Source organism: Argentina silus, assembly GCF_951799395.1.
Source record: "Argentina silus genome assembly, chromosome: 21".
NCBI classification, from domain to species: domain Eukaryota; kingdom Metazoa; phylum Chordata; class Actinopteri; order Argentiniformes; family Argentinidae; genus Argentina; species Argentina silus.
Genome location: NC_139675.1, coordinates 288543 through 310295, shown reverse-complemented (window position 1 = coordinate 310295; position 21753 = coordinate 288543). Strand labels below are relative to the sequence as shown.

The 21753-nt window shown below is 43.1% G+C and overlaps 1 protein-coding gene across 3 annotated transcripts; it reads right to left on the bottom strand.

Moving 5' to 3' along the window:
• Window positions 1–911: 911 nt before the first annotated feature.
• On the bottom strand, window positions 912–21604 carry LOC310821085 (uncharacterized protein). Of its 3 annotated transcripts, XM_083692955.1 has the most exons (24): window positions 21472–21604; window positions 19514–19675; window positions 18959–19005; window positions 17843–18240; window positions 17283–17396; window positions 17043–17156; window positions 15598–15711; window positions 15358–15471; window positions 13913–14026; window positions 13673–13786; window positions 12228–12341; window positions 11988–12101; window positions 11344–11434; window positions 10935–11166; window positions 8544–10323; window positions 7611–7784; window positions 6979–7152; window positions 6333–6506; window positions 5681–5854; window positions 5049–5222; window positions 4417–4590; window positions 4091–4264; window positions 3929–3975; window positions 912–3471 (listed from the first exon to the last, which is right to left on the bottom strand). In XM_083692955.1, exons 4-24 carry the CDS (start codon window positions 18187–18189, stop codon window positions 2903–2905), a joined length of 5196 nt encoding a protein of 1731 aa, XP_083549081.1. In that variant the 5' UTR covers window positions 18190–18240; window positions 18959–19005; window positions 19514–19675; window positions 21472–21604; the 3' UTR covers window positions 912–2902. The 3 variants fall into 3 exon arrangements, with proteins under 3 accessions (XP_083549081.1, XP_083549082.1, XP_083549080.1); XM_083692956.1 differs by lacking the exon at window positions 18959–19005; XM_083692954.1 differs by having other exon boundaries at window positions 17843–19005; window positions 21485–21502.
• Window positions 21605–21753: the final 149 nt, after the last annotated feature.

Below are 21753 nucleotides of genomic sequence, written 5' to 3'. Positions count from 1 at the left end.
TTTTGCAGCATGTCTGTTTGCATGTTAGATAGCTTTGTAAAATTGTCACCAACGACTCAGATAAGTTAGTGAACAGGGTTAGTGAACAGGGTTAGTGAACAGGGTTAGTGAACAGGGTTAGTGAACAGGGTTAGTGAACAGGGTTAGTGAACAGGGTTAGTGAACAGGGTGAGTGCTGACTAACAGCAGGAATGGAAAACTGAGTCACATCCTTCAAAAACAGAGCATTTGAGGGAGTGGAGCAGGGCTAGATTTTTACATAAAGAGTACTGGAAAATGACAGAAACAGAAGACATGTTAGGGTGAATCTAATTTGATCTGGTGAAGCCAAAATTCAACACAATTTGCAGAACTAAAAGCACTCACTTGATGCACAGGAAAAACAGCTAGAGGTAAAATGCACATGGTTTCAGCAAGGAGTCCATCAGCAAAGGACTTGCTGGAGGTGTGTCCCAGTCCTTTTATACTGGCCCTGCCAGTGAAGCCCATTGGCTGAAGGCAAGATTGGATGGATTGATTGGGTTAGAGGGATGTCAATCGAAATATAGGCGCAGTAACACTGTGGTGGATGGAAATCCAGACATTGATCAATTTCATGCACACTCCACACACACACACACACACACAGGTGCATGTTTGTCAGTTGTCAGTGCATGTTGTCAGACAACACAATCGTCTCTGAATGTTAATCACCAAGATAGAAACAGTTAGCAGATCTAGCTCTGACATTGAGTCTATGAGGAACCAAACTCTCAAAACTGACCACTTTTAGATTTGTAACCACCTCCACTCAATGGATGGGTTCATCATGAAACCTGATTCATCTGGATTGTCTGAATCCATAGCTATTGCACCATGGATTTCATTATCACAAGTTTGACATGTTAAAAAAACAACAACAAAAAAACACATTTTGATCAATCAATGAAGTTTATTTGTGTAGTGATTTTTACACAGACAAATGTCACAAAGTGCTTCACAATAAAATAATACTAAACAATGGAAACAATATGATCTCACACCAAATCATAGATCGCCAGGAGTAAGCCAAGGAAAAAACTCCTTCAGAGGAAGAAACCTTAAGAGGAACCAGACTCTAGGGGGACCCATCCTTCTCTGGCTGATCAGGTGACTCAATGTTAGAGCTAGATCTGCTAACTGTTTCTATCCTGGTGATTGTTGCAGAAGATCGGATTCATCTGAATAGGTCGGAAACAACAAGATGGCTGACTACCCACAAAGCCATATGAGTGTCATAGCAAAGGGTCTGACTACTTATGTACATGAGGTATTTCTGTATTTCAAAATGTTTAAAAATGTGTTTTCGCTTTGTCATTATGGGGCATTGTGTGAGGATTGATGGCAAAAATAAATAAACGTAATCAATTTCATCCATAAGGTTATTTTCTTTATTTACACATTATATCTTTTCACATGGTAATTTTGGTCCATTATGGTATATTTGGTATTATTTCTGGTGTACATGCAAACAAGACATGCCTCTGACATGTGGAGAGTCATCATGAGGTCACACAGCTCTTTGTTTCACAAATACTTTGTTTATATGGACATCATCATCATCATCATCATCATCATTGTAGTAAATGAAGGACCTTGACTCCAGGGTTAGTTCAGGCTAGTAGACTAGTGCTGCCTTCATCAGAATGAGAAGGAGGAGGCAGAAGGTGAGTTACTGTCATTACTACCAAAACACAGAGGCACTTGGGGGGGAAATGAGGTTTGTGAGTTGTGGTTGGTCCACGGGAGAATAGAAGAGGGAAATAAACTATACATGTTAACATAAAGCATGATGGCCGACAGGACCAACGAGAAGAAGACTGAACTGTAAAGGAATGTAACAATCAATATAAAACAACAGAGGCTGGAATGTTACAAGTACAGGAAATTATCAATACAATTACACAGTTAAATGTGTCTCCCCTCATCCTCTCTGACCACACACACACACACACACACATTTCAGAACATGTCCATGTTGTACTGACAGAGAAGGAGAGCTGTCTTCACATCCACTCCCTGCTATCTTACACACAGCAACGTAATCCAGCATCACAACTCAAACACCCAATCTAACCAACCCTTATATTCATACACTTTCTCCTGTGTTATTCTCAGAGATCATCATCAGTCTGATTTGATCATCTAATCATTCATCTGGATTGTTTCACTATCAGTTGCATTTCCAGAAATAAAAATAAAAAGTAATAAAAGAATATACAGAAAAATCCCACACTTCTACTTTGTTGCACTTTTTCACACAGTTCACAATGAACAAATAACCACCTGGTTCTCATCAACGGCTGTAGATGGGATCTGAGGCAGCAGTATAAACCTCCACCGACAGTCCTGAAGACTTTCCAGTCAGACTCCTCCATCTCACAGGACCTGTACTGCTGCCCTCTAGTGGTCAAAGTGGGACTGACACTACACACAGAGAGGACACATCGCTACGTAATACAGCATCATAGCTCAAATATCCAATGAGACTCACTCTGATGTACATACACTGCTTCCCTCTAGTGGTCAGAGTGGGACTGATGGAACCAGCAGGGCTCAAACTGGGGACCTCTCCCCTGGACGACCCAAGATTCTACCATTAAACCAAGAGGACATCCTTGTGGTCCGAGGAAGACATTTGGGCTGACAGGTCTCAGGCAGGGCTACTCATCACAAGAGCTACACTGACACTACACACTGTACACTACACACTACACCCAGGGGAGAGGGAACATCTGTACATCCAACTTCTCAGTGAAAACACACCACTATCCAACTGCATGTGTGTAGGCTTGACCTTAGTGGAAAATCACAACCTTTGAGTTTGAGTGTATGAAGCTTGATGTGATTGTAAAACTCCATCATGACATCATGTTATGATCCATCATCTTTGAGCCTTTGGTGTTCTGTGTGATCTCCCTGAGACTAGTTTACACAGGGTCACTGAACAGTCCAAGCCCCAAAGCCTAAACCCTGGGTAGAGGGGCTCAGTGAATGTGGAGTGGAATGTGTGCAGGAGGGTCTGTGTGTCAGAGGAGACGCTGTAGAAGGACAGAGTGCCGGCCGGCCAGTCCAGATACACTCCTACTCTGTGGGAGCCAGAGGAGGGGACAGGTATGTCAGTCCTCTTATTATTGTGCCAGACGGAGTATCTGTCATCAGAGCAGAACAGCCTCCAGGACTTGCATCCCAACCCACAGTCATAACCGCCTCCTCTCCTGCTGATTCCTTTATATGTCACTCCTATACCAGCCCCTCCCCCACTCCTCTCTACCTCCCAGTAACAGCACCCAGTCAGACCCTCTCTACACAGCACCGGTTTCCAGTAGTCAAATCTCTCTGGGTGATCAGGATACGGCTGCTTCTCTCTCCTCCGTGTCACCTTTTTGTTCTCCTCAGACAGAGAGAGGAGTCTGTGTGCTGTGTTTGGGTCCAGTGTGAGCTCACAGGCATCTGATTGAGAGGGCAAAAATAATCATCAAATCAATACAATTGAATAAATTACAATGTGATCTTGTTATGGTAACATTCTTTTTTTCACAAAATATTACTTATTAATTTAAAATGTTTTACAAGGGATACAACTAATACACATTTACTAATTTGTTTAAGTAAGTGAATCATCTATCCATCAGTCATCATAAGATAAAGTAATCAATGCTCAGACCAGGGACCATAGGCAGTCACAATGCTCAGACCAGGGGCCATAGGCAGTCACAATGCTCGAAGAAGATCTGTATTTATTTATCAACAGGAGAGAAAGTTGTACAGGGGGGTAGTGGGGGTGAAGAGGTCTTTAGGAGGGACCGTTAAGATGTAACATACAATACTGGTGCTCTGTTTGAACTCTGCTGTACCCTGGTTCTTGAGTAATATCACAGTCTTATTCTCTACAGCGTTGGTGACTTACATTTGATCATCCCAGGTTTGAGCCTGCACTCTCCACCATGGTCCACACTATATCAACCACAGAAGAACCCACAGTGGTTGAATGACACACTCACAATCATGTGGAAAATAGATACTGTGCATTAATGTCATTGATACGTCCAGCCACATATTCAGCCTTTACCTGAGTGTCTGTAGTTTACAGAGTGGATCTTTCTGTACAGCAGAGAGCAGCGCCAGTCCTGAGTCTTCTGGGTGATTGTAGCTGAGGTCCAGCTCTCTCAGGAGGGAGGGCTTAGACCTCAGAGCTGAAGCCAGAGAAACACAGCCTTCCTCTGGGACTCCACAGCCTGACAACCTGGGAAAATAGTGTCACTCCATCTGATACTTTAAATCCTCTTCATTTGTCAGTTGAAAGACTAGACACATTGTATTTAAGTAAAGAACATTCAAACTAGTGTGTTATAATGGACCTAGATACTCATGCTTCTGCACCCCAACAGACCTCACCTCAGTGTCTGTAGTTGACAGTGTGGACTCCCCAGTCCAGCAGAGAGCAGCTTCACCCCCCCGTCACGTAGATCATTATTACTGAGGTCCAGCTCTCTCAGGTGGCAGGAGTCTGAGCTGAGAGCTGAGGCCAACGCTTCACAGCATCTCTCTGTGAGGTCACATCCATTCAGCCTGAATGAGGAATACAAATAAATACATGCAGCCAAACCATCACTGTGGTGGAAGAATTCATGAGTGAGAGTCATAGTTGCTCTCAACAGGGGAGCAATTAACCATGGGTACATTTGTAGTGACTGGATTTCTACGTCTGGTATAATGTATTTGCTAGCTATTGGGTTAGTGCAGTATTGTGTAGTCCCATGAGCTGATCTAAGGCCAGGTGGGTCAGGATTTGAGGAGAGTAAAGTTATTCAGACAGTGCAGACAGAGCAGCCCCCCCCTGCCACCACACACGCACACGCACACGCACACAAACACACACATTATATAGTTATTGATTGGAAGATAATGTACATTGTCTGTCTCAATTATTGAGCCTTTCTGTGCAAGTATCATTGATTCCATCGAATGATAATGTAACAGACACTTAGGAATGTGTGTCTGACAACAAGAATAATCTCAGACCTCACCTCAGTGTCTGTAGTTGACAGTGTGGACTCCCCAGTCCAGCAGAGAGCAGCTTCACCCCACCGTCACCTAGATCATTATTACTGAGGTCCAGCTCTCTCAGGTGGCAGGAGTCTGAGCTGAGAGCTGAGGCCAACGCTTCACAGCATCTCTCTGTGAGGTCACATCCATTCAGCCTGAATGAGGAATACAAATAAATACATGCAGCCAAACCATCACTGTGGTGGAAGAATTCATGAGTGAGAGTTATAGTTGCTCTCAACAGGGGAGCAATTAACCATGGGTACATTTGTAGTGACTGGATTTCTACGTCTGGTATAATGTATTTGCTAGCTATTGGGTTAGTGCAGTATTGTGTAGTCCCATGAGCTGATCTAAGGCCAGGTGGGTCAGGATTTGAGGAGAGTAAAGTTATTCAGACAGTGCAGACAGAGCAGCCCCCCCCTGCCACCACACACACACACACACACGCACACAAACACACACATTATATAGTTATTGATTGGAAGATAATGTACATTGTCTGTCTCAATTATTGAGCCTTTCTGTGCAAGTATCATTGATTCCATCGAATGATAATGTAACAGACACTTAGGAATGTGTGTCTGACAACAAGAATAATCTCAGACCTCACCTCAGTGTCTGTAGTTGACAGTGTGGACTCCCCAGTCCAGCAGAGAGCAGCTTCACCCCACCGTCACCTAGATCATTATTACTGAGGTCCAGCTCTCTCAGGTGGCAGGAGTCTGAGCTGAGAGCTGAGGCCAACGCTTCACAGCATCTCTCTGTGAGGTCACATCCATTCAGCCTGAATGAGGAATACAAATAAATACATGCAGCCAAACCATCACTGTGGTGGAAGAATTCATGAGTGAGAGTTATAGTTGCTCTCAACAGGGGAGCAATTAACCATGGGTACATTTGTAGTGACTGGATTTCTACGTCTGGTATAATGTATTTGCTAGCTATTGGGTTAGTGCAGTATTGTGTAGTCCCATGAGCTGATCTAAGGCCAGGTGGGTCAGGATTTGAGGAGAGTAAAGTTATTCAGACAGTGCAGACAGAGCAGCCCCCCCCTGCCACCACACACACACACACGCACACGCACACGCACACGCACACGCACACAAACACACACATTATATAGTTATTGATTGGAAGATAATGTACATTGTCTGTCTCAATTATTGAGCCTTTCTGTGCAAGTATCATTGATTCCATCGAATGATAATGTAACAGACACTTAGGAATGTGTGTCTGACAACAAGAATAATCTCAGACCTCACCTCAGTGTCTGTAGTTGACAGTGTGGACTCCCCAGTCCAGCAGAGAGCAGCTTCACCCCCCCGTCACGTAGATCATTATTACTGAGGTCCAGCTCTCTCAGGTGGCAGGAGTCTGAGCTGAGAGCTGAGGCCAACGCTTCACAGCATCTCTCTGTGAGGTCACATCCATTCAGCCTGAATGAGGAATACAAATAAATACATGCAGCCAAACCATCACTGTGGTGGAAGAATTCATGAGTGAGAGTTATAGTTGCTCTCAACAGGGGAGCAATTAACCATGGGTACATTTGTAGTGACTGGATTTCTACGTCTGGTATAATGTATTTGCTAGCTATTGGGTTAGTGCAGTATTGTGTAGTCCCATGAGCTGATCTAAGGCCAGGTGGGTCAGGATTTGAGGAGAGTAAAGTTATTCAGACAGTGCAGACAGAGCAGCCCCCCCCTGCCACCACACACACACACACGCACACGCACACGCACACGCACACAAACACACACATTATATAGTTATTGATTGGAAGATAATGTACATTGTCTGTCTCAATTATTGAGCCTTTCTGTGCAAGTATCATTGATTCCATCGAATGATAATGTAACAGACACTTAGGAATGTGTGTCTGACAACAAGAATAATCTCAGACCTCACCTCAGTGTCTGTAGTTGACAGTGTGGACTCCCCAGTCCAGCAGAGAGCAGCTTCACCCCCCCGTCACGTAGATCATTATTACTGAGGTCCAGCTCTCTCAGGTGGCAGGAGTCTGAGCTGAGAGCTGAGGCCAACGCTTCACAGCATCTCTCTGTGAGGTCACATCCATTCAGCCTGAATGAGGAATACAAATAAATACATGCAGCCAAACCATCACTGTGGTGGAAGAATTCATGAGTGAGAGTTATAGTTGCTCTCAACAGGGGAGCAATTAACCATGGGTACATTTGTAGTGACTGGATTTCTACGTCTGGTATAATGTATTTGCTAGCTATTGGGTTAGTGCAGTATTGTGTAGTCCCATGAGCTGATCTAAGGCCAGGTGGGTCAGGATTTGAGGAGAGTAAAGTTATTCAGACAGTGCAGACAGAGCAGCCCCCCCCTGCCACCACACACACACACACACACGCACACAAACACACACATTATATAGTTATTGATTGGAAGATAATGTACATTGTCTGTCTCAATTATTGAGCCTTTCTGTGCAAGTATCATTGATTCCATCGAATGATAATGTAACAGACACTTAGGAATGTGTGTCTGACAACAAGAATAATCTCAGACCTCACCTCAGTGTCTGTAGTTGACAGTGTGGACTCCCCAGTCCAGCAGAGAGCAGCTTCACCCCACCGTCACCTAGATCATTATTACTGAGGTCCAGCTCTCTCAGGTGGCAGGAGTCTGAGCTGAGAGCTGAGGCCAACGCTTCACAGCATCTCTCTGTGAGGTCACATCCATTCAGCCTGAATGAGGAATAAATACAAGCATTAAGTCATCTGGACTCAGAGAAAAATGTACCTGTGTGATGTGTCTCATTTCCAGTTGCATGTCGCCGCACCTAATTACCATATAATTACATTTTCGTCCAAAACCCTTACATGGGCTGTTTTGGTATTTTAACATATTTCACGAGAACAACATGTTTTCTACTATTTCACTTCCTTTTAAAGGTGAAATCATCATGTATCCATACTTTTCATGCCTTAAATGATGGATAGAGCTTTCAGTTGGAGATGAGTGGCGAGCTCCTTCCAATTGCACCAACTGTAATCTCACTGGCTAGAGAACTACCATACCATGAACACAGCCAGCCATGTCATTATACATGCTAGCTATGTTATTTGCTTAATGTCAGACCAAAAGTCTTCATTTGAGCCGCGGTGTGAGTATCTGTGGTACTGCGAGTGGAATGCGATAGTCGTTAAAAACAGAGTCATCGTCAGGAGTGGATTTCTCCCAACCAGTGTTCAGTTCTCCGACTGGAACTGGCTCTTTCTACCTCATTATTGGGAGTCGAGACACAAAGCGACTGAACATGATGGAGCAAGTCGCATATTTGTATGTCAATAAAACATGAAAGATAAGCATGCAATCAATTAATGAATTACTTTTGACCACGTGATCAATAACTCAGTTTCTTCCATTTAATCCATAAATCATAAGTGATCCCATACTCCATTCATCCCCCAAGTATCAATACAGTGTTTTGTCCATCTACTTACAGTGCCGTTTTAGAGGCTGTGACCACTGGCAGCAGCCTCAGAAGACCCTCTTCTGATGTGGAGTATTTCTTCAGGTCAAACACATCCAGCTCCTCTTCTGAAGTCAGCAACACAAAGACCAGAGCTGACCACTGTGCAGGTGAGAGTTGGGCTTCTGAGAGACGTCCTGAGCTCAGGTAGCTTTGGATCTCCTCCACTAGAGAATGGTCATTCAGCTCATTCAGACAGTGGAACAGATTGATGCACCTCTCTGGAGAGGGATTCTCCCTGATCTTCTCCTTGATATACTTGACTGTTTCCTCATTGGTCTGTGAGCTGCTTCCTGTCTGTGTCAGAAGGCCTCGTAGGAGATTCTGATTGGACTCCAGTGAGAGGCCCAGAAGGAAGCGCAAGAACAGGTCCAGGTGTCCATTCGTACTCTGTAAGGCCTTGTCCACAGCAATCTTGTGTAAGCCAACAAGAGGTTTGCGTCTGAGTGATGACAAACGGTTCCTGGATGAGGATTTCAGTTTGATCTCATTGCTGTTGTTGAATGTGAGGAACACATATAAAGCAGCTAGAAACTCCTGGATGCTCAGATGCACAAAGCTGAACACTTTGTGCAGCCCACACTCCTCTCTAAAGATCTGAGTGCACACTCCCGAGTACACTGTGGCTTCTGTGACATCAATGCCACACTCTCTCAAGTCTTCCTCATAGAAGATCAGATTGCCATTTTCCAGCTGATTGAAGGCCAGTTTTCCCAGTGACAGAATTAGCTCTTTATCCCAGTGTGGATCTCTGTCATGGTCTCCAAGGTACTTCACATTCCTCTGTTGGGTCTGAAATACCAGGAAGTGTGTGTACATCTGTGTCAGAGTCTTGGGCATCTCTCCTCTCTCTGCTTCACCCAACAGTCTCTCTAGGGTAGTGGCTGAGAGCCAACAGAACACTGGTATGTGGCACATGATGTGGAGGCTCCTTGATGACTTCATGTGTGTGTTGATTCTGCTGGCCAGGTTCTCATCACTGATTCTCTTCCTGAAGTACTCCTCCTTCTGTGGGTTGTTGAACCCTCGTACCTCTGTCACCTGGTCAACACACTTAGGAGGGATCTGATGGGCTGCTGCAGGTCGGGAGGTTATCCAGAGGAGAGCAGAGGGAAGCAGATTCCCCTTGATGAGGTTTGTCAGCAGCACGTCCACTGAGGTTGACTCTGTGGCATCACAACATGTCTCGTTGTTCTTAAAGTCTAGAGGAAGTCGACACTCATCCAGACCATCAAAGATGAACAGAACTTTATACTTGTCAAAGTTGGAGATTCCTGATTCTTTTATTTCAACGAAGAAATGACCAAGAAGTTCATTCAAACTGCATTTCTTCTCTTTCATTAAATTCAGCTCCCGAAAAGGAAGTGGAAATATGAACTGGACATCCTGATTGGCTTTTCCTTCAGCCCAGTCCGTAATGAACTTCTGAGTAGAGACTGTTTTTCCGATGCCAGCGACTCCCTTTGTCAGCACATTTCTCATTGGTTTGTCTTGTCCAGGTAAAGGCTTGAAGATGTCGTTGCATTTGATTGGTGTCTTCTGTGTTGCTGGTCTCCTGGATGCTGTCTCAATCTGTCTGACCTCATGTTCGTTATTGACCTCTCCACTTCCACCCTCTGTGATGTAGACCTCTGTGTAGACCTTATCGAGAAGTGTTGCGTTGCCTTGCTCAGCTATTCCCTCAAACACACACTGAAACGTCTTCTTCAGGTTGGACTTGAGTTCATGTTGGCACACCACAGCAAGCTCATCTGAATGACAAAACAATTCACAAAATATTCCTGACACACTTTACATTAAGTTGAGACAATATCTGCAGTAACTGTAAATATTTATATATATATATATATATATATATATATATATGCCATTTAGCTGACACTTTTGTCCAAAGTGACTTGCATTGCAGTGAGTGCATACATTTCAGTATATATGGTCCCAGCAGGAATCAAACCCACAACCTAAGCATTGTTAAAGCCATGCTCTACCGACTGAGCCACAGAGGACCACATGGTGTATTAATTAACAAGTTGTTATATAGTAATTAATTATTAATTAATTATATAGTAATTAATTACATATTATGTAGTGTAGTTGAATGATATATTACTACAGGTGTAGGAAAGAACAGTCCTTATTCCATCTGTGTTATAGGAAACTGTCCAAACCCATTACTATGCAATTATACAGAAACAACCAATCTTGTTACTGGAGTAATTACAGAGACACTAAGTTAGAGGCAACATCATATAAAGAGTGACCAAATAGGGATATACATCATAATTGCAGTTAGTGGTGTTTGTATTTCAATAATATTTCAGGCCAGTAACACTTCTCTGTGAAAACACATGAGGTCTCTTACGTTTCTCCAGTGTGTCAGCGAGCTCCTTCTGGTTCATGTTCCTCAGGACGTGCAGTGTGATCTTTAGAGCCCCTTCTCTGGCACTGCTGTCCTGCTTCTCTTCTTCTTCATCATCCACCACTTCCTCTTCCTCCCCCTGACTCTCAAAGCACTCTGGGTAGTCTTGAGAAATAAGCCTCTTGAACCTCTTCAGCTCATTTCTCAGTAAAGTGATGACATTGTCTTCAAGCAACTGAAACATTTAGAAAAATAAAGTGGAGTGAAAGACAATAATGGGTAAACCTTTACACACAGTAGAGAGACGAAATAAAAAAAACACTTGACTTTGCCAAGCAATTGAAACAAAAAAATAACTTTTGTATGGGGATGAGTTAGCCATCTTCAATGTCATACTTTCTATTTAGCTCACCCTGAATATGGAGGCCAGTTCACTTTGACTCTGGACAGACTGACCACTGGGAATCTCTGACTCTGGTCTCTCCACCTGGTCACTGGGGATTCTGGGTTAAACAAGAAATAAGCAGATGTCTTTATCCAGAGAAGTGTGAATGAGGCCCAGTTCCCCAAATACAATAAATTCAGAGTGTATACCGCTAAACATAGTTCCTGGGTCAGATGAATATTACAATAAACTAACATTGGTGGACGGTTTAGTCAGTCCAAATTAATATATCTGTATTGTCAGTAGCTTTTAGGTTTTTAGTGGCCACCTCCCTCCAGGATCTGCTCTCCTACTCCATGGACAAGCCTTCTAGTGAGTGTTGTAACACTGTCTGTTGCTACAGTTTGCATCGAACTAAAGTATATCTACATTCCTATGTCTAACATTTGAAATTCTGCCTTTAATGATCAATATGTGCTGAACTCCTATAGCTGAAGATGATGTGATTAAAAGCTGTACAATAAATGATTGTTGCATTGTGTTTCTTATTCCCATGCTCCCTCCTTGATAGTAGAACCTGAGTTCATTATAGTTTCCTCCGAGGACCTCATGAAACAAACAGGTGGCGTAGTCTGGCAGTTAGTTCATCACATCCCCCATGATACACCTACCCTTGTTTAGTAGTGACGGTTCCCTGTCTGAAGTTTATTGGTTGTCCCATAGACCAGTCACTCTTCATAGACACACAGCTGGGAACAGGTGAGGCTGGTCTCTCCTGCTGGATCCTGTCAAACACAAAAACACCAACATTCTCACATGTTTAACAGAAGATAATGGAAGATAGTGTTCATATGAGTGTGAGTCTGTGTGTCGTCAGGATATTGACTACTAGGATTAAACCTCAAACTAACCGTTGACCAGAATGAGGAGGTCTTTCTCCGATGTGTATTGGATGTTCCATAGACCGGTCAGTCTTCATGGACACACAGCTTGGTACAGGTGAGGCTGGTCTCTCCTGCGGGACCCTGCATTACAAGGTGGAGTTGTGTTTTTAAATGTGCCATATGGGCTGAGCTTCTAGAGCCAGTTCCACAGGAGGGTGGCATTGTGAAGGACAGAGTGTTAATGAACCTGTCTTTGTTTAATTCAGGGGATCCCCATCACCATGGAGGGTTGGGGTGCGCTGGGAGGAGGAGAGTGGGGATGGTGTGGCCAGCCCAAATTAATATAACTGTATTGTGAATAGCTTTTAAATCATAATAATATTTTTTTTGTACCCTTCCCCAGATCTGTGCCTCGACACAATCCTATCTCGGAGGTCAACGGACAATTCCTTCAACCTCATGGCCTGGTTTTTGCTTTGACATGCACTGTCAACTGTGGGACCTTTTTTCTCCTGTTAAAAAAATAAATAAATCTTCTTCTAGCATTGTGACTGCCTATGGCCCTAACCCCTAACCCTAACCGTAACCCTAACCCTAGTCTGAGCATTGATTTCTTCATCTTATGATGACTGATGGATAGATGATTCACTTACTTAAACAGATGTATTTGCTGTAAGTCGCTTTGGATAAAGGCATCTGCTAAATGCCATAAATGTAAATGTAAAATGACCCTATGTAGACAGGTGTGTGCTGTTCCAAATCATGTCCAATCAATTGAATTTACCACAGGTGGACTCCAGTCAAGTCGTAGAAACATCTCAAGGATGATCGATGGAAACAGGATGCACCTGAGCTCAATTTCGAGTGTCATAGCAAAGGGTCTGAATACTTATGTAAATGTGACATTTCAGTTTTTTATTTTTAATAAATTAGCAAACATTTCTAAAAACTTGTATTGTATTTGTCATTATGGGGTATTGTGTGTAGATTGATGAGGAAACAAATTAATTGAATCCATTTTAGAATAAGGCTGTAACATAACAAAATGTGGAAAAAGTGAAGGGGTCTGAATACTTTCCGAATGCACTGTATCTGTATTGTCAGTAGCTTTTAGATTTTTAGTGGCCATCTCCCTCCAGGATCTGCTCTCCTCCTCCATGGACACGCCTTCTAGTGAGTGTTGTAACATTGTCTGTTGCTACAGTTTGCATCGAACTAAAGTATATCTACATTCCTATGTCTAACATTTGAAATTCTGCCTTTAATGATCAATATGTGCTGAACTCCTATAGCTGAAGATGATGTGATTAAAAGCTGTACAATAAATCATTGTTGCATTGTGTTTCTTATTCCCATGCTCCCTCCTTGATAGTAGAACCTGAGTTCATTATAGTTTCCTCCGAGGACCTCATGAAACAAACAGGTGGCGTAGTCTGGCAGTTAGTTCATCACATCCCCCATGATACACCTACCCTTGTTTAGTAGTGACGGTTCCCTGTCTGAAGTTTATTGGTTGTCCCATAGACCAGTCACTCTTCATAGACACACAGCTGGGAACAGGTGAGGCTGGTCTCTCCTGCTGGATCCTGTCAAACACAAAAACACCAACATTCTCACATGTTTAACAGAAGATAATGGAAGATAGTGTTCATATGAGTGTGAGTCTGTGTGTCGTCAGGATATTGACTACTAGGATTAAACCTCAAACTAACCGTTGACCAGAATGAGGAGGTCTTTCTCCGATGTGTATTGGATGTTCCATAGACCGGTCAGTCTTCATGGACACACAGCTTGGTACAGGTGAGGCTGGTCTCTCCTGCGGGACCCTGCATTACAAGGTGGAGTTGTGTTTTTAAATGTGCCATATGGGCTGAGCTTCTAGAGCCAGTTCCACAGGAGGGTGGCATTGTGAAGGACAGAGTGTTAATGAACCTGTCTTTGTTTAATTCAGGGGATCCCCATCACCATGGAGGGTTGGGGTGCGCTGGGAGGAGGAGAGTGGGGATGGTGTGGCCAGCCCAAATTAATATAACTGTATTGTGAATAGCTTTTAAATCATAATAATATTTTTTTTGTACCCTTCCCCAGATCTGTGCCTCGACACAATCCTATCTCGGAGGTCAACGGACAATTCCTTCAACCTCATGGCCTGGTTTTTGCTTTGACATGCACTGTCAACTGTGGGACCTTTTTTCTCCTGTTAAAAAAATAAATAAATCTTCTTCTAGCATTGTGACTGCCTATGGCCCTAACCCCTAACCCTAACCGTAACCCTAACCCTAGTCTGAGCATTGATTTCTTCATCTTATGATGACTGATGGATAGATGATTCACTTACTTAAACAGATGTATTTGCTGTAAGTCGCTTTGGATAAAGGCATCTGCTAAATGCCATAAATGTAAATGTAAAATGACCCTATGTAGACAGGTGTGTGCTGTTCCAAATCATGTCCAATCAATTGAATTTACCACAGGTGGACTCCAGTCAAGTCGTAGAAACATCTCAAGGATGATCGATGGAAACAGGATGCACCTGAGCTCAATTTCGAGTGTCATAGCAAAGGGTCTGAATACTTATGTAAATGTGACATTTCAGTTTTTTATTTTTAATAAATTAGCAAACATTTCTAAAAACTTGTATTGTATTTGTCATTATGGGGTATTGTGTGTAGATTGATGAGGAAACAAATTAATTGAATCCATTTTAGAATAAGGCTGTAACATAACAAAATGTGGAAAAAGTGAAGGGGTCTGAATACTTTCCGAATGCACTGTATCTGTATTGTCAGTAGCTTTTAGATTTTTAGTGGCCATCTCCCTCCAGGATCTGCTCTCCTCCTCCATGGACACGCCTTCTAGTGAGTGTTGTAACATTGTCTGTTGCTACAGTTTGCATCGAACTAAAGTATATCTACATTCCTATGTCTAACATTTGAAATTCTGCCTTTAATGATCAATATGTGCTGAACTCCTATAGCTGAAGATGATGTGATTAAAAGCTGTACAATAAATCATTGTTGCATTGTGTTTCTTATTCCCATGCTCCCTCCTTGATAGTAGAACCTGAGTTCATTATAGTTTCCTCCGAGGACCTCATGAAACAAACAGGTGGCGTAGTCTGGCAGTTAGTTCATCACATCCCCCATGATACACCTACCCTTGTTTAGTAGTGACGGTTCCCTGTCTGAAGTTTATTGGTTGTCCCATAGACCAGTCACTCTTCATAGACACACAGCTGGGAACAGGTGAGGCTGGTCTCTCCTGCTGGATCCTGTCAAACACAAAAACACCAACATTCTCACATGTTTAACAGAAGATAATGGAAGATAGTGTTCATATGAGTGTGAGTCTGTGTGTCGTCAGGATATTGACTACTAGGATTAAACCTCAAACTAACCGTTGACCAGAATGAGGAGGTCTTTCTCCGATGTGTATTGGATGTTCCATAGACCGGTCAGTCTTCATGGACACACAGCTTGGTACAGGTGAGGCTGGTCTCTCCTGCGGGACCCTGCATTACAAGGTGGAGTTGTGTTTTTAAATGTGCCATATGGGCTGAGCTTCTAGAGCCAGTTCCACAGGAGGGTGGCATTGTGAAGGACAGAGTGTTAATGAACCTGTCTTTGTTTAATTCAGGGGATCCCCATCACCATGGAGGGTTGGGGTGCGCTGGGAGGAGGAGAGTGGGGACGGTGTGGCCAGCCCAAATTAATATAACTGTATTGTGAATAGCTTTTAAATCATAATAATATTTTTTTTGTACCCTTCCCCAGATCTGTGCCTCGACACAATCCTATCTCGGAGGTCAACGGACAATTCCTTCAACCTCATGGCCTGGTTTTTGCTTTGACATGCACTGTCAACTGTGGGACCTTTTTTCTCCTGTTAAAAAAATAAATAAATCTTCTTCTAGCATTGTGACTGCCTATGGCCCTAACCCCTAACCCTAACCGTAACCCTAACCCTAGTCTGAGCATTGATTTCTTCATCTTATGATGACTGATGGATAGATGATTCACTTACTTAAACAGATGTATTTGCTGTAAGTCGCTTTGGATAAAGGCATCTGCTAAATGCCATAAATGTAAATGTAAAATGACCCTATGTAGACAGGTGTGTGCTGTTCCAAATCATGTCCAATCAATTGAATTTACCACAGGTGGACTCCAGTCAAGTCGTAGAAACATCTCAAGGATGATCGATGGAAACAGGATGCACCTGAGCTCAATTTCGAGTGTCATAGCAAAGGGTCTGAATACTTATGTAAATGTGACATTTCAGTTTTTTATTTTTAATAAATTAGCAAACATTTCTAAAAACTTGTATTGTATTTGTCATTATGGGGTATTGTGTGTAGATTGATGAGGAAACAAATTAATTGAATCCATTTTAGAATAAGGCTGTAACATAACAAAATGTGGAAAAAGTGAAGGGGTCTGAATACTTTCCGAATGCACTGTATCTGTATTGTCAGTAGCTTTTAGATTTTTAGTGGCCATCTCCCTCCAGGATCTGCTCTCCTCCTCCATGGACACGCCTTCTAGTGAGTGTTGTAACATTGTCTGTTGCTACAGTTTGCATCGAACTAAAGTATATCTACATTCCTATGTCTAACATTTGAAATTCTGCCTTTAATGATCAATATGTGCTGAACTCCTATAGCTGAAGATGATGTGATTAAAAGCTGTACAATAAATCATTGTTGCATTGTGTTTCTTATTCCCATGCTCCCTCCTTGATAGTAGAACCTGAGTTCATTATAGTTTCCTCCGAGGACCTCATGAAACAAACAGGTGGCGTAGTCTGGCAGTTAGTTCATCACATCCCCCATGATACACCTACCCTTGTTTAGTAGTGACGGTTCCCTGTCTGAAGTTTATTGGTTGTCCCATAGACCAGTCACTCTTCATAGACACACAGCTGGGAACAGGTGAGGCTGGTCTCTCCTGCTGGATCCTGTCAAACACAAAAACACCAACATTCTCACATGTTTAACAGAAGATAATGGAAGATAGTGTTCATATGAGTGTGAGTCTGTGTGTCGTCAGGATATTGACTACTAGGATTAAACCTCAAACTAACCGTTGACCAGAATGAGGAGGTCTTTCTCCGAAGTGTATTGGATGGTTCATAGAGTCGTCAGTCTTCATGGACACACAGCTTGGTAGAGGTGAGGCTGGTCTCTCCTGCTGGACCCTGCATTACAAGGTGGAGTTGTGTTTTTAAATGTGCCATATGAGCTGAGCTTCTAGAGCCAGTTCCACAGGAGGGTGGCATTGTGAAGGACAGAGTGTTAATGAACCTGTCTTTGTTTAATTCAGGGGATCCCCATCACCATGGAGGGTTGGGGTGCGCTGGGAGGAGGAGAGTGGGGACGGTGTAACCAGTCCAAATTAATATATCTGTATGGTCAGTAGCTTTTAGGTTTTTAGTGGTCATCTCCCTCCAGGATCTGCTCTCCTCCTCCATGGACACGCCTTCTAGGGAGTGTTGTAACACTGTCTGTTGCTACAGTATGCATTGAACTACAGTATATCTACATTCCTGTGTCTAACATTAATCTGGTTATGAATGATGTATCCATCATCATCATCAGTATCATCATCGTCATGGTAAATGCCCTCCAGAGACTCTTCTCTTACCCCATGTCTTCAACCTCCTCAGAGAGACTCATTCTAGAGGCAGTGGTCCCCTCCTCTCTCTCCCCAGAGAGACTCATTCTAGAGGCAGTGGTCCCCTCCTCTCTCTCCCCAGAGAGACTCATTCTAGAGGCAGTGGTCCCCTCTTCTCTCTCCCCAGAGAGACTCATTCTAGAGGCAGTGGTCCCCTCCTCTCTCTCCCCAGAGAGACTCATTCTAGAGGCAGTGGTCCCCTCCTCTCTCTCCCCAGAGAGACTCATTCTAGAGGCAGTGGTCCCCTCTTCTCTCTCCCCAGAGAGACTCATTCTAGAGGCAGTGGTCCCCTCCTCTCTCTCCCCAGAGAGACTCATTCTAGAGGCAGTGGTCCCCTCCTCTCTCTCCTCTCCTCAAAGAACCTCCTGCTATAAACCCAATGAACACACGCAGCACGTTAAAGGAGAACAAAGTTCAAAACCAGTGAAGTGAGAAACTTTAGAAACTACAGTCTGGGGCTCAACAGAGGGAGGAAAGGGACATGAACGCCTGCTGATACTGGATACACAGTATCTCTCTCTCCTGAAGCCAACAAGGGCAAACAATGTCTCTGTCTGTCTGTCTGTCTGTCTGTCTGTCTGTCTATCTGTGTGTCTGTCTGTCTGTCTGTCTGACATTCTTCATCCTTGAATTAACTTGTTTGTCTACTGATGCACCTCCTACTTCTGTCAGCTTATGTTCAGTTCATACGTGTTCAGACACTCCCCTTCCTGATGAACCAGTTTGTCCAGAAACAACCACTCACCCTGACTCCTTTGTGTTGATCTGAGAACACTGGACAGGTGTGGCTCTGTTTTCCTGTATATACAGTGTTGAGGGGTAAACAGGGCAAGTACCTTATGCTCCATTAGGCACCAAAACTACCTTCCTACCTTGCATGTGTGTGTGTGTGTGTGTGTCCACATAGAAAATATGTAATTCTGTAATTCTAGCCCCTCTCTCTCATATATATATATATATATATATATATATATATATTGCAAAAGCGATATACAGCAGCGATATACAGCAGCAAAACAGAACAGAACTCTCTCTCCCTGTGGTTTGATTTCCCTGTAAGATAAGAAGGCAGATTGTTTCACCCACATCAGCGTAGCTCCAGTTGGACTGAGTCTGTTCATTCCTGTTGCCAACTGTTCAGAGAATGAGGAAGGTAGTTCAACTAAAATGTGGTAATTGTAAAATATAAGTTGCATCTTCACTTACAGGTTGAATAAATGTCAAATTAAATCAAAGATGAAAGTTAACTTTGATTACACAAGCCAATCTTTACATAAAAAAACAAAACATACAGTAAACCAACTGATTGACTCTTCATAGAGGAGTGTATTCAACACTCACACAGTCTGTCTGTCAGTCTTACAGCTCTGCTGGTTGGTCAATAGTGACCTGTGTAAAGACTGTTGACTAGTCTAGACACAGTCATTATTATCTATTATTATCTAGGGCCTCATGTAGTTGAACCTACTGGATCACAGTCAGCTGGACAAAATGAGGTTGAGGCTTCCTTAACAGGCTGGTCACATCCAGTTGGCTAGCGTACTATTTTAGGGTTCCATCATTCTGTGACGCGACACAAAGGCATGTGAGTTCATCCTAATCATATTAGACGGTGAAAAACAATGAAAAACATCAACTTACGGTTGTGATCTGTCTCCCACCTCAGTGCTCAGCTCTGCTCTCTGTCTGGCTCCTCACTGATGCAGCTCTCCCCTGGACGAACTAGTTTTTCTAGTTCTGATGCACCACCTCCAGTTGGTATTCGTACGTGTTCAGACACTCTCCTTTGTTGATACAACTTGCCTAGATGTGAGTAAGAGCATCCTGGATGAAATCACTGACAATCACATGGCAACAACTATCATGTTTCAGAGTAGCTTCCCCAACACTGGTTGTTACACAAATGGATCTGAGGAACTGTCCTCATTTAAAAAAAAGTACAGAGGTGAACATGTGTGATGTAGACATTTTCCATCTGGTAAGTCAGAATGTTATGCAGGTTTGATTCAACCTGGCACTCAAAACATTAGATTAGAAATACTGTGGAGACCGTTGTATTCATCATATCTCATCCCAGGGTGAAAGACAATCAAAGTAATTAACTTTTTTGATAAACATTTTGGTTTAAAATACATGCCTGATGCCTGTTTGTACTTAAATATGGAGACGTACAAAATTCAATGTTTACAGAGAATTGAGTTAAATCTAGCAGAGCCAGGTCAGTCAGGAAATATATGGACCTTTTCAGACAAACAGGAAATGATAATACATTACTATCTGTAGCACTATTGCACTGTGAAACAAATCAAATGCTTGAGATGAAGTAGCCCTTCCCCCAGACACCTGTGTGTTCTCTATTCGCTTGTGCACGCTCCCCTACACATTCAGGCAATGGAAAGCAGCTGACATTGACCTGTATGCAAACTTATTTCACATGCAAATCAGTCAGACTTTGGAGAGTGGGACTGATTGAACAGTAAAAAGCTCTGTCCAGAAGTAACCCCTCACCCTTGTCACCAGGCACATCATCATCGTGTGTGTGTGTGTGTGTGTGTGTGTCCAGGTTCATTGTGTCTGCAGGGCGGCAGGTCTAAACCGAACAGCAGGGTGGAGGTGTACCTCAGTGGGGTCTGGGGGTCTGTGTGTAGCAACAACTGGGGGGACGCTACAGTGGTCTAGAGACAACTGGGTCAGGGGTGAGTGAGAAATTCACACACACACACACACACACACACACACACACACTCTTGACCCTCTCTCTCGCTGTCATGGTTAAATTATTTTCATTTCATTCAATGTGTAAGTCAATCAAGCTCATAATCTGCTCTACCTTGGCTTTACGCCAGCAGTATTTCACACCTGGATTGAGCCACACCACCAGGTACATCAGACGTCATTTGCAGCTACAACAGGCCTCTGTGTGTGTGCGTGCGTGCGTGCGTGCGTACGTGCCCACATAGAAAATATGTAATTCTAGCGCCTCTCTCTCTCATATACATATTTTTATCTGACCCAGTAAACTCAGTTCCATCAGCCTCAACTATGAAGTTTCTCTGAACGTAGGACAGGCCTAGGAGGAAATGGTGAGGGGGTGGGGGGTTTCCTGTTGCGACACGTGACTTCAGAGAATTGCAGGGCTGACTGTGTGGTATTCTCCTCATGTACACGACAACATTTACAATAAAGTATCAATCTATCAATCAGACTTTCAAGACTATCAAGCACACTTCATACGCACTTTAACACAATGTGCTTCACAGAGAGAATAAATAATTAAAACCGTAATGGACTATAGAAACACAGGGAGATAAAAACTATAATCTAGGTCAAATGAATTAATAAGAAAGACAAAACATACCCCAAAACTAAAACCACCAAATGTAAAAATCAAGGCTACAAAGGTATGTATCAAATCAGCAAAACAATCACAAAAGGTCCAAATAAAATTAGAAATGTACCAGTTTTTTTACATCCAGTCATAAACAATAGGTACTAGTGCACACTTCCGGATGAAGGTAAAGAATCTGAATCCATCACACAGTATTGAGTATCTCTGCTCAGCTTAAATACCAAAACTCCACATAAAAACAGAAACGTGCCTGTTTGATGTACCCTGGTTCTCGTAGGCTGGTCTCCATTAAACTGGTGTTATAGAAGTCTACTGGTTTCTCTGGTCTTGAGGTGATGAGCTTTCAAGAACAAAGTCAGGAGCTTGACTGAAGACAGAAGAGATGACGATCTAACTGTCGATTCAGGAAGTGTTTCTGTTGACTTGTTGAAAGAGGAAACTGTAGGAAGGGAGTGGCAGATGGAAACACATCCACCAGCAGGTGGTGCTGTTGTCTCCCGGGAACCAGACCCCATGTCTTTTACCATTGCGC

Bases quoted from the DNA above. Each gene is read 5' to 3' on its own strand.
- LOC310821085 (XM_083692955.1), bottom strand. From the start codon at position 18,189: ATGAGTCTCTCTGGGGAGAGAGAGGAGGGGACCACTGCCTCTAGAATG. The intron at 11,435-11,987 runs GTAGGTGTATCA...TGTTTAACCCAG, and splicing joins ACCGTCACTACTAAACAAGG to AATCCCCAGTGACCAGGTGG. The intron at 3,472-3,928 runs GTAAGTCACCAA...CCTCTCAATCAG, and splicing joins CAAACCTGGGATGATCAAAT to ATGCCTGTGAGCTCACACTG.